This window comes from Sinohyriopsis cumingii, chromosome 3 (genome assembly GCF_028554795.1).
Source record: "Sinohyriopsis cumingii isolate HCF-2022 chromosome 3, ASM2855479v2, whole genome shotgun sequence".
NCBI lineage: Eukaryota > Metazoa > Mollusca > Bivalvia > Unionida > Unionidae > Sinohyriopsis > Sinohyriopsis cumingii.
Genome location: NC_142963.1, coordinates 98,116,568 through 98,130,606, shown reverse-complemented (window position 1 = coordinate 98,130,606; position 14,039 = coordinate 98,116,568). Strand labels below are relative to the sequence as shown.

At 33.0% G+C, this 14,039-nt stretch overlaps 1 protein-coding gene across 4 annotated transcripts in view; it reads right to left on the bottom strand.

Annotated features, from left to right (window-relative positions):
* Positions 1-1,000: 1,000 nt before the first annotated feature.
* Positions 1,001-14,039, bottom strand: part of LOC149803363 (uncharacterized) — a 63,783-nt gene continuing 50,744 nt past the window's right edge. For 2 of the 4 annotated variants that reach the window (XM_089953068.1, XM_089953069.1), the window contains exons 16-22: positions 10,230-10,286; positions 9,263-9,337; positions 8,181-8,225; positions 7,446-7,598; positions 4,499-4,668; positions 3,183-3,308; positions 1,001-1,209 (exon numbers count right to left, since the gene is read on the bottom strand). In XM_089953068.1, coding sequence (XP_089809194.1) covers positions 1,108-1,209; positions 3,183-3,308; positions 4,499-4,668; positions 7,446-7,598; positions 8,181-8,225; positions 9,263-9,337; positions 10,230-10,286 — 728 coding nt within the window. In that variant the 3' untranslated portion in view covers positions 1,001-1,107. The remainder of the gene's footprint in view (positions 1,210-3,182; positions 3,309-4,498; positions 4,669-7,445; positions 7,599-8,180; positions 8,226-9,262; positions 9,338-10,229; positions 10,287-14,039) is intronic. The other 2 variants (XM_089953070.1, XM_089953071.1) reach the window with 2 other exon arrangements.

The window sequence follows — 14,039 nt, the reverse complement described above, 5'->3', positions numbered from 1 at the left end:
AAACGTACGCATATGTTCCTAAATTTTCATTTCTTTCGTCAGACTTTAGAAAGTCTAGAATCTCTGAACTACGCTGCAATCAACTTCGATTTGAAAATGACTATCTGACATGGGTTCCTATGAAGCGGTTATGGTTGGTAGCTTAAATGTTTACTTTACGTTGCGATGCCCCTTTCAAATCTCAATGAGTCGTAGATGCTGGCCTTTCAAGTTTAACACTGACATCGTGGAGAAAAGAAGAAAGGTCGAAGTGACCCGTCATAAAACAATTTCTGGCTTAAATGTGATGCAATTTTACATGCTCAATGCATTCAACTTTAAGGTCAATAATATTTGAATTTCGACACTTTATAAAATCCTATGTGATATTTTACTATGCTATGTGGAAAAATAGATTTTAAACAATCAGGTGGAACCTGGTGTAATTTAATAATATCCTTCTAGATGGGAGTTCGGTCTTCGTTTGTTTGCCAAGCTGATCAGGTGCATCACCTTTTGAGATGCATGTAATTATATATCCTATTTGATTGGAGGAAAGTTCAATATTACATTGAGCAAAATATAAGGATTTAGCAACTCAGTGGCTGATCGTATTCCAAAACATGTCTAAAGTACACAAATTTCAATCCACGTATGTCATCCAGGAACTTAACATTGCGATTATCTATTTAATAATGACCATTCGCACGTTCAGTATATAAATAAGAACCGTTAAGATCAATGTGCATCTCTCCAGTACATTGGGCGATATTAGGATTTACCATATTGCGATTTAGACTGGGCTTGCATGTTGCATATAGATGTAAAATACCGGTCTGATCATTCAATATAGATGACAAAATTCAAGTTAGTGTCCACCTTCAAACGAAATTTCGTAGATATGAGTTAACCGAGATCGGATATACTGATTAACCTAGCGAGTATTGAAAGCTTTACTTTGTAACGTAAAAACCAAAATAAGCAAAACGAATTTTTAACAAATAATAAATAACACTTCCACTGAAAGAATAAAGCGATGATTTATTTCACAGATATAATAGCTGCTTGCTTTTGAGCAGAGTGTCACAACGGAACGGACATAATAACTATTTGCTTTGGAACTGAGTATCACCATCTAATGATATAATAGTTTGACGGGTCATTCAGGAATATTCCTCCCGTTGTGATGTGTTGTATAGAAACTCCATGGTTGCAGTCCTGGGCAGCTACCTAGAAATAATAATAATAACAGTAATACTACTACTACTACACTACTACTACTACTACTACTAATAATAATAATAATAATCAGCAGCAGCAGTGTTAACCCGTGAGGTATGATGCAATTACATTAACATTAGTGTTAGGTTTATCAAACCAGTGTCCTGGTTGATATTGATTCACTAGTGGAGAGAGAGAGAGAGAGAGAGAGAGAGAGAGAGAGAGAGAGAGAGAGAGAGAGGCAGACAGCTATAGTGTGTGTGTGTGTTATTGTTTAATGTTTGTTTTGTTGATACAAGATATTTATTCTTCTTCTCATGAGGAAGAGTTTGTTTATCTTAAACGGTCAGGAAACTGATTTGCCTTGTAGTTCTGCCCTTACCAATGGATGCGGAAACAAATATACGTTTTATTTTGTTTGGGTTTACAGGGACACCTGTTATGTTTATTTACATTTAAATACTTTCAGGTTTTGCTCTAAGCTATGGTACTGGTCTCATCATTATGATGAATTGTTTTGAGTGATTGTTTTTCTTCTTGCCGTAGCTTCTTGACTGTATTTGTATTTCAATTTGCATACATTTGCATTTTAGCTCAACACATTTCTGAACAATTGTGATTCACTGATGCTGATGAGCTACCTTTGTACACAGTTTAACAGGTATATAACTTTTCGGCTTACTGTTACCTATCGTGTCTCGCTTGCCTTGTCAAAAACTACTGCATGTCTTAAGTGACATTTGCTGGTCAAAGTAGCGGTCTAGAATGTAGTACTTTTATGCAAATATGTTTATGGTATTTTTATTTATATATTTAATTTTTTTAATAGATTTTACAGTTTTATTGAAAATTATATTAAATGTTTTGCTTTTTTCCATTTGAAATATATGTTTTAGATATAAAGTGTTTTGCATAAGACATAGGATGTTACTACTCAGAACAGGTCATGTACAAATAGAGGTCCTAAGTGGTTAGAGCGTTCGCCTCGGATTCGTGATATGGCGTGTTCGAACCCCGGCCGATTCATACCAAAGACTATAAAAATAGTACTAGCAGCTGCCTCGCTTGGCGCTCGGTATTAAGATATTTGTGTTAGGACTGGTCGACCTTGTGTCGGGATAATGTGAATGGGTGAGACATTATGCTACATGTCAGCGGCATGGTGCCTGAGTGCTAGATATCACTATAAACTGCCACAATGAAAACATCGTAGCGATGTGACTACAATTGTCAATGCATTATTAAAATTCTAAACACACACTCACACACAAATAGAGGAAGACAGGGCAAATTTAGTGCTAGGTGCAGAGAAAAAACTGGTCGGAAAATTGAATATAGCTTAACACACAATTCTTAATTTCTGATAGCTCTTAAGCTCTTGGTTCGTCAGAAAAGATAATCAGATTTGGTGAATAAAGTTGAGCTATGAACGGAATGAAAGGATTCATCATTTGGTTGTTACCTGCAGGTTAGAACCTACTAGTTTCGTTTCTATCTCTTTTTAAAGCATTTTGTATCTGTTTTGCCTTAGTTTTCAGTATTCTTGGTAATAATGTGTAGAAAATTATTTATTCATTTGATTATGAGATTATGGTCAGTTTCTGTGCATTTTGGCTACACATCTTATCAAATAATCAGATAATGATATTGCCCCGAAAGTGAAAGCTGTCATCCATAGCATGTTGATTTGCTTACTGTGTGCAGTTACAGTCAGTTTCGGGTTAGATTTAAATAGTATTGGTACTCCCATTAGAGGAAATTGTTTCTCTTTTATGGTATAATCATTATAGTGTGAGTATGTGTGCAATGTGGCTACATTTCATGTCGTAAATGCTGTAAAAGCTGTGGTATGTGCATTTTTGGCACCAATCCATAATAAATAATCAAGCATGAATGCCTTGAAAGCTTTGACCGAAACCACGTTGTTACGTGAGTCGAAACGGAAAAAGTACTATAAAAATTTTCTGAACATAAGATATTACCTTGAAACCGTCCTGGATACAGCCCAAGAAAATTCCGGCCATACCACCATTTGGCCGATATACACCTAAAGCATCGAAAGTTGCAACTGGTGCGTATAGTGGAATTCTATGACACATATCCATCACCTGTGGAAAACGAACACCTTACATGTTAGTTATCGTTGAGATCTGAGATATAGATAAGTCTATGTTTCTTATTTTTGCACGAAAAGAACATTTATTACTATACGACAAGTTACAGTAAATCGATTTGAAGTATACTATTACATGGAACATTATAATTATGAAATTAGAACCGATGATAAATACAATACCATTTGGCTATTTTACATGCACATCTTACTGAAACCGAGTTACAACCTAGTGATTATGGCATAAGTTTCGGAAGCGGGAGATTGTGGGTTCCATCCCGGCCAAGTCATACCAAAGACTTACAAAAATGGTACTAACAGCTGCCTAAAACAATGGTACTAACAGCTGCCTCGCTTGGCGCTCAGCATTAAGAGGTTAGTGTTAGGATTGGTGTCAGGATAAAGTGACTGGGTGGGACTTCATGCTACATGTCTGCGGCATGATGCCCCAGTGCTGGACATCACTATAAACTGCCACACTGTAGCGATATGACTGAAAACTTGTTAAAGCTACGTTACAAATCCTAATCAAAAACGCACACACACAACCTGATACAATTTCAGTTTCGTGCACATGGCATACGTAAATATTATCTATTATCCATTGTATATTAATGATAAAACAATACACATTTGAAAACAAAATCCGAAACTTTCTGAAAATTAACTATTGCAAAATGTGTATCTTCATTAAACATGCTTGTATTCCAGGACAAGTGTCAAAATACCCGGGAAAATTTAAATACATTAAAATACACTCAGGTTGGTAAAACACATGCAAATATGTCGTTATCTGCGGAATTTGATTTCAATATATTTGACGAAGAGATAGTTTTGAAACCAAATCCAACCACATTACGGGTTCATAGAAACATTACACATTATATACTTCCCTTTTCAAATCTGAAACTATCGAAAGTCTTGATATGCGCCACTTATCCCCAAAATGATGATGTATGTATGTATGTATGTATGTATGTATGTATGTATGCATGCATGCATGCATGCATGTATGTATGTATGTATAAATGTATGTATGCATGCATGCATGTCTGCCGCTGTTATTTGTCCCCTCCGTCTGTATTCTTTCATAACTGCATATTAATTTTGAATGTTTATAATTTGATTTTTCGCAAAATTCTATCATGTACTGAAAAAGCTTCATATTTAGTTTTCGATACATACATTTTCACCTTTTATCCACATGGTCGTGGATCCAACATTACAGTTACTGAGGACTAATGCCTCTGTGGAGGCATGATCACCTGTAGTACAGTCTGATGCATTGGGGTGATGGATAGTTAAGTTGTGTAAAGTATCAACAATCGTTGACATCTTGTTGCAAATATGAACTGCTGCAATGAAAACTAATGTTAAAGCCTTGGTAAAACATGTATACATCTGGAAAACAAAAATGTGTTTTATTTTAGGAAGAAACAATTCGAATATATCTTACATAACAAGCCATGTATTAGATACATACATTTTATTTTCGTCCTATTTAAAATATTCGGGCAAATTTTGGAACTGAAACTTTCATTTTCTTCCGCATTAAGAAAGCTAGGAAATTATATTTTCACCCTTCTACTGATTCTAAACATTGTATTAAGTCTTTAATAAATGTAAACAATTTCTCTTTAGGGACATGGGATTTAGAAGTCATTAAATTTCTGTGTAAGGTGTATGTTTACTTTTCTCCACCCAACTTTGTGAGTCATTTGAATGTGAAAATATTCCACTGGCATTACCAAATGATTTTCATTATTGAATGATCTTGACTAATCGTGTTGTGGAAAGACTTATCATGGTGTCGGATATGGGTCGATCATTGCCTCTTCAAAATCGCTAGGGTGAACACTACAAAAACTTCTATAAGGTTATTACATGACAGAGAATGTGGTCCCTTTGTTGCTGCTTTATTATTGGAATGATGCGATGTTTTGTGACGGTGAATGTTTCAAGTTTGACTGAACTAAGGTACCTCTCACATTAAATATACAGAGCCGCTAAATTAGAGAATGCTATTACTCAGTCATACATTCATTTTGTGGAAAAAGCAGCAAAAACATTTACAGAGAGTGACTCGAAGATACAATTCTCCAACAAAACCGATTTAACGACACAAGACTACCCCTCTCGAGATAAAAGTAGAGATCAGTGTTATAAAAGACTGAATAATGTTTCATACCTTACATATTCTCAGCATGTTTTTTTAAAAATGTTTTCTAATTTCATGGTGTTTGTTTTTGTAATCGTATCATTATATGTTTTTTATCTTATAGGTGTTGTCTAATGTTGTAAAGCGCTTAGAGCTTCTAAAGATTAGGCGCTATACAAAGTCCTCATTATTATTATTATTATTATTATATCTGTTCGGAAAAGGGACATTAGGTTAAAACATATGCACAATGTAAACAAACAGAACTGCTAGCTACAACAGTAGCGATTGCCTGTTATCATTGTCAAGGAAAAGATATAGATCTTGGTGTCAAGGACGTAAAATAAATGTGAAGAACGACAACAAACAGGAGCTTTCAGAAATAGAAGAGCCAGAAGAATCCACTTCCATCCAAAGCCTTATAAATGAGAGTAAAGAAATAGCAAAACAATGGTATTCAATAAGCAGATAAACAGCAGAAGAACCCATTTCGCACAAGAATACACTAATACGATAAAATAAGGAATTTTGTGAAACAACGTGTTTTAAATATTTTGATTTATATTTACGAGATTATAATTAAACCGAAGTGAAGACAATGTCTTGATTTGTTTAATTTATTATTGATAATTCACAAAATAGATGTACGCTCGCTGATTTCTCGAGACGAGAATTTTTAAATTAAAAGAATTTGTTGCTAATATTATTTGTATGTCTTTTCTGAGATGTATGTGCTATCTTGATAAAAGCCGTTGGCTTTTGTAAACAAATCATTGACTTGAGAACATGAGATTCAGCTGCCTTAAACCTTTTCCATGTCCAAGTCCCATTACTGATCTAGTTTCTGCCGCTGTTGTCGGTTTATTCGGTATAGTCAATAGCATCGAAGGCTTAGAATTCTTTGAGGTGAAGATTTCCTTCTCTTGTGTTTCATCAAAGAGCCTTCAAGTATTGATCTCAGCTGTTTTATCTACGCTAAAATGACAGTTTTTGAAGCTCTGCTCTCACTCATTGGATTATTATCAACACTCATGCTTTTTATATCTTGTTGCTTTGCCTTTTCCTCTTTGTCTGTTTAAAACTCACTCTTATTCATATTTTGACATAGCGAAAGAGTTTCTAGATCTTTTATGTGTTTCTTTATAAACAAGCCGTTTTCTGGCAGTAATAGTAGTACTACAGAAAAAGGAGGAGGAGGATATGTCAACAAAAGTTATGGCGATGATATGAAATTAGAAACCCAAATCCAAAATGGCATACACAAGGCATGTATATTGCGATGTATGATGTCAGTACATAAAATATTCAACTTAAAAGGACGTTATTCATATTAAGTGCTAAGATCTCAGTAGACGTGAATGTTTGGAAACAAAATGAATAAGGTTCAGGAAATCGGGAAAATAAATGTCATTATGAATTTCTTGACACTAATAATGGATAAAAGAAAGAGAGACGATTCCATCAGGCTGTATTAGTCAATGAACGTGAATTAGTTGCACAGATAACTGAAATGAACTCTTCAAATTACAATTATCAACATCCGATTGCTTAATGAAATGTACGAGGGGATAAGATGATTATATATCATGATCCATTGGTTAAACATAATTTCTCAGAAGGAAAATAGTATATGCATTATGCACGAAGATAAAAGATACTTCTGTATACGCACACACACACACACACACACACACACACACACATATATCATTGAACAGACTTTGATCTTTTATCACTTCCAGTGCCAGTTTTACCGTAATATAGAAATAGTGTCATTGGATGCAAGTTTTCTTTTTCTTCAAGCTTTCTTTGAAGATACTTTTTCTAAGAATGTAATTAATATATTATATGATAACTACGATGTTGCATTATGTGTTACGTGAAAACTTTTCAGGTATATATGGGAAAGAGATGTTTTCGAGTTGATCATTGTAAATGTTGTATGTGGGAAAAAAAGGCTTTACTATTTCTTACCGTGCAAGACATCAGGTGTAGTATTGACATCAAGTATCTGTTTCGTTGTCGTCATAGAAGCTGCTGTCGTTGTCGTCATTGTAATTACCATTGTTTTCGTCATTGGAGTTGGCATGATTGTGGAAACGGTTGATTTTTCTGACGACTGCGATGCTGAAGGTTGTTATGCGGATAAAATGGCAATTAAGTTTTATTTCTATGTAAAGTATCAGTGTGACACGCTAGAAATTAAACATGAAAAAAATTATGCTTCTTTATATTATGTTATCATAGGGAACGCCGTTACGAAAAACTGAATAAAATTGTAATTTAAAGAATATTTAAGATATATATGAAGAAATAAGAATGAACAGCAAGCAGTAGAAAACGTAGTCTTTATGGAATTTAGAATCTGAGATCTGTGTTACTTAAACTGTTAAGTCTTAAGTAATGTAAGTACACGTGATCATATGTTTGTCGAATCTGATTCTGGTGGTGCTTGGTGCATATGTTTCAGGTAAATTTCTAAACCTATTTTTATATTTTAGAATGAAATGTCCGCAGCTTCATTTTTTCATGTACATCCTTAGACACAATACGCTACTTTTGGTACATCGTTCGTTTACATTTCTTTTTTTTTATATAACAAAAGGTATCATTTCTGATTCTTTCAACCCGTCAGATTGATCATATTACACTCATGTTTGTTTTATTAAATCGTTTTTGTTTTCTTTGATAATATAATATCTAATTTACCTGAGAAACACGAACAAGGGTCACTTGCTGCATTAGGATAGGTGGCTGGAACATATTTAGTAACAAGGTATATTCTAATATTTTAAAAATGCTTCTACTATAACAGAATGAGAAAATAGATGCTGCGGTACCATCTAGAGTTTGGAAATGCATATGGAATTCTGGGACCAAAATAACTTACATATGGGTTGTACATATTTCATATGTATTAGTGTTTGGGAAGAAGGAAGGTTTTTTTCATTATTGTGTTCTATTTGTAACGAACAATTAAGTTCTAGATGAATTAAAAATGATTTAATCAGGAATAAAGAGATAGAAAAAATTCAGCATATAGACGATATACTCGATATACTCAGTCATCGCATTGATAAATATGAAAGGAAGCCAATGATGAATCCATCAATTGACTAAAAAATAAATTATACATACAGAACACTTTCATGAAAAAAATGTATATAAGGGTCTAAAAAAATATGAAGAAAAAATGATCTCAGTTACATATATCCATAGACTAGACGCGCCCTCCCTGCCAAAAGACCAAACGTAGAATTCTAAAACACAAAACTGAAAATTTTGATTTTTGACGTTTTACATCAAATGGGCCCTGATCTGAAACAATTTACCTACTAATATCAATTCATGTTCAACTCTTACTGGTTTCAACCATACACGTACAAGTATATTTCCAATGAACTCTAATTCTATTATTTTATTGGCATTCATGTATTTTGTTATATTCAGTATGTGATAGTTTATATTATATGGAATTAATTCATTATTCGTGCAGTGTGACTTTAGTTATACATTATTGTACATTTTATTATATCTCGACACTATTTGAGATTATTCATTGCATAATGCTGTATATTTTATCACATGTCCACCCTATCAGACATTAATATATAGTGTTGTCCATTTTATTGCATCTCGACATTATGTGATTTCAGCTTTTGGCTCAAAAGTTTATGGAGCATAATAAAGGAATAAATAAATAATTGTATAAAAAGACAATACATGAAATAATAAATGAACAATAAACTATCAGCCACCCGCGAATAATCAAATATTTGACGAAACAGTACCTGCTGCATGAAGAATGAAATCTACTTTGCAATCTCTATTTGGATCATCACTTATTTCGTTGAAATATGTCCACACTGAAATAAGAGAGGTTTTAAGCTATAATATGTAATTCCAGTAAATGTAAGTACAAATAGTCAATAACAATAAGCAAAATTAATATTTTCAACAACATCTTAATAATCTAGATTTAGAGATATGAGGGGATTACAAAAACATAAGGATTTATTTTAATTAACTGATGATTCTCTTTTACAGATAAATTCATTTATTGGTCGTGATTTTGAAGAAATGAAAGTAGAAAACACCCTACCCCACCCCTAAAACAAAGTTCCATCTTAAAAGGATGTAACTGGTTGATTTGTGTTATGACTGCTGAACAAAGCAATATAAAGTAGTGTAAATAATAACAACGATGTAGCGCTAACTACCAATACAATGACGCTTCGTTCGACAGATCTTAGTCTTACAAAATTTTGGACAGATGAATTTTAAACGTGTCCTTTAGAGAAAGGCATACACACATCCTGTAGAATACAGAAAAGTAATCACTTAAATATATTCTTTAATTTTTCTCTGTTGGTCGACGGAAGTTTTGACACATTATTGGCTATATCATGCTTACCAAAATGGGAATTAAGTGCCTTTCCTGAAAACATACAAAGGCGGCCTCTATCGGTTGGCTTGGGTAGGTATGCAAATCGCGACCTTTTGATTTCTATTACGAATCTAAATATCCACCAAATGAACTACATCAACTACCTCAGATCATGTAATTGCTAATTCGGTGAACGTAGGAATCTATTATGTGAGCAAGTACTGACCCAAAATGTGCTAAATCTAAGAACAAACAAACTGACAAAGACACTGCTTGCTTTTATTTAATGGTTTCATCGACTAAATATATGTAGTCTACTGTTGCTACTTTCATGCATGAAAATACTGTATTGAAATTTAGTGCATTCTTACTGTACTGGTGAGACCTGCAAGGCGATGGACTGAGTGCATACATTTCATCATGGAGGTCTGAATAAGAATAAGAATAAAATTTTAAAAAATAATAGTTTTTATCTTTCGAATTAATTGGGAAAGAAAAATTGCTATTTTCTTTTTTCTCATCTTCTTGTTCATCGTTTTCTTCGCTTTGTTATTCTTCGTTTTTGTTTCTTCCTTACATGCAGCATTTCATTATTTCTAGACATGCAACGTCCCCCAGTGCAATATTCCGAAGACTTTCCTAATAACGTGGTTGAACAAGGGCTGCCACTTTGAGAGTAGGGTATGGTATGAGTGATATACTATGTGTTTGAGGTTGTTTGTTTGATCTTGTGACTCAGTCTACCAAACGCCCCTTTTCTAGACGGAACTGTTTGGACGTTTAGTCCTCTTATATCACGCTAGTGCTCCAGGATATTTTCTCTGGCCCTTTAAATACTACACGATATTTGTGTTTGCAGTGTAAGTTATATACATCAGGTTTTGATATTTTACCCACTTATACAATGTATAGCGTTCCTTATTCGAGCTTATTCTTCTGTTTAAAGCTAATAATTTGATCCTCTTGTTTTAAACCATTTTCTGTTCAATATACAGGAATCACTTGCTAGTGAATTTTATATTTTATTTATTAATTTACTACAACAAAACCCTTCTTATCAGAAAAGTGTCAAGATCCTAATTTTGTAATTAAATTGTGCATTTCATAATTGCAATAGTAAATTAATCAAATAGAGACAAACAGTCATACATTAATTATATTTGTATATGGGATATACAACTTATACATTTTTTATTACCATTTTATAGAATTTTATATAGTGCCTTGATATTAAGGATATTAGTACACAAAGTATCTAACGTATGAATCTAATAACTTTCTTTCATGAGTTTATTCATGTCTGCATGCACAATATATATATATATATATATATATATATATATATATATATATATATATATATATATATATACAATACCGTGAACACAATCGAGTAGGTAGTGACTATTTGTATTAAAATGTATTGATATATTAGAGGAGAACTGGGGATCTCTTTAATTTTTTATATGAAAGTGATGATTATTCAATCTCCTAGAAATTTGTTTGGGTGTTTGTCGAACATATTGAATGTTACATTTTTTGCAAGTTATCAAATAAATCACATAAGTTGATACGCAGTTAGTGTTACAACGTGGAGAAAATACTTCTTATGTATTGGCGCTACTAGAGGATGCACCTTCTCTTATATTTGCACATTGAGACCACCAATCAAAGTCTGTTACATTTAGATGACGAAAAATGTCTTCTTTAATTTTTGTCTGTTTTGTTCTATTTTAAAAATCTTGCAAATTATTTGGTCTTCTATAAGCAAGAATTGGCTTATTTTTGTAAAGTTTATCTATGCTGTTTTTATTTGATAAATTTAGAGACTCAAATGTTTATTAATTATAAGGTCTATATTAGGTAATGAGGGATTATATTGCACTATAATGACAACATACTTGCATTAGGCATTTTGTAATTGCAGTTGACATTCTGTACTTGCATTAGACGTTTTTTGTAATTACATAAGGCTTTATTGAAGACGTGCGTATCCAACGATGCAGCATTTATTTCCCTTATTCTCGGACATTATGCATAGTTGAATACATCATTTACATCTGCATGAACCTATATTCGTGACCACAAGGCCTGATCCATTGGTGCAGTCAGTGGTTCTTTCGTCTTGTCTGCTCCATACACCTGAAGCATTTCAAAGTCTCAGCTCTATTCCGTTGTGTTTGTTTCCCGCACTGACGGAACATATATGACCTTGCTAGAAATATTATGCTTATTTTCTTTCTTCTCCTTTTTTAAGACACATTTCTTCTGTTATGTTCGTGAAGTAGGCCTTCTTTTAGCACCAAGGTTAGGAATTTCCACCACTTTCTCAAACATACGTTGAGTGGTTTCTTTATTCTCGTCCCATCACACTCAGCATACCACGCATGTGAGAACGTGAAAAAAGATATTTGGATTTCGTTAGACCATACCATTGATAAGAAAACGTGTTTTCGGTCTTTCTATCTAATTATTTTTGCTTTATTTAAGTTTAGTGCACGCTTCAATCTGTCTACTGGGACGGAAATCGTTAAATAGATGGGCCAACAAAATCAAAGCTCAGCTATGGTGAGTTAAATGACTTGGAAATACTAAGGTCATTTCCGTATACGTGGTTGATATACTTTGATTATCGAACATAGGAGTGATTACATGAGCAAACGTGGTGGAAAATCACAAGAAAAAGAATAATATTAGTAGAAAAATAAAACTTAATAATTTTGGAGTTAGTGTGAGAAATGACAAATCTATACTCATATTCATCATAATTAAGATTTTACATCATAACAGCGCAGAAATTGTGGATAATTTTAATTAAAGAAAAAAGTAAAATCTCCTACGAATAGTGTGGAATATGTAATAATTACTAAGAATAAATTATACCTTTTAATTTATCTATTTCCTTATCATTATTATAATCTATCCAGACCTGATAAACACCAGTAAAGGAACGCCCCAATAGTTCTAAAATTTCCTATTACCACTACCTCGAATGCGATCTTTATTCTAAAAGAAATCATGAAAGTTAAGGGCCTAAACAATCTTTCCCCAGATTAAATCTCTAACTTTATTGAACAAATATCATCAGACAGTGAACGCAATCTACAATCAACGTCTAATATCTCCCTCCAGATTCACTGGTCAAAAACAAAATATTTCAAATGTTGTTTCACTGTACCAGTACCTATCTTTGGAATTCCGTACATCTGAGGATATGCAATTCAATTATCTTACTTAGTTTAAAACTTCGTTAAAGAAACTGGATTTTTTCGACCAGCTGGAACGATATATGAATGCTTTCTAGTACATTATTTTATGTATTTCATCACTGTATCTAAAGATAATCTGTGCATATTTTAATAATGTATGTATGAATATGAATAAATGTGTATACCTGTGTATGGTACATTGTTCACATATGTACATGTTGGCCACATTTATTATAGATTAATCCATTTTAATTATGCGGTATGTCTGTTAAAATGTATTATTATTATTGTTATTATTATTACTGAAGCCATACAACAGGACACCAGCATTGCAATGTCTCGCATTTTCGCATTATTCTTTGAATATTTTTGAGAGAATGAATATATAAACGCATAGATAATTGAAAATAATACATATTGTCCCTACATCAAGTTCTCATTATACATATATTCCTTACTATTGCAATTTATTTGAAGTCTTATATTTACATATCATTTAAACATCCAAAATTATGCGAATGTTTTCTTTCCGTGATTTAAATACGTGTATGTTTGCTTGGATATCATACCAGATGCATTTTCATTGTCTTGTCTTGTTCACATGATCTCAGTAAACCAGCAGACTTGATAAGAAATGCATATTTAGCTCAAAGGCATTTTTGAAGTACAAGAAGAGTAAAGAGCTACTGTTTCGAGATCTCTGAATGTCGCGATTCAAACATATGCACAATAAATTAAAGAAAGAGACGGTAGAAAGACTTGCAATTTAACATTCAAATCGTTTCAGTAATGTCTTAGGTAGAGAATAATTATTTACAAAGAGGAAAGAAAAATAATCGATCTGTAGAGAACGATAAACTCTGATAGAAGGACTGAAGAAAATGGAATTAAAACGTTTAAATAATGAGATTTGTCAACATCATTTTTACATCTTCTTCATTCGATTGGTTACGAATTTCCAACCGTTATTGG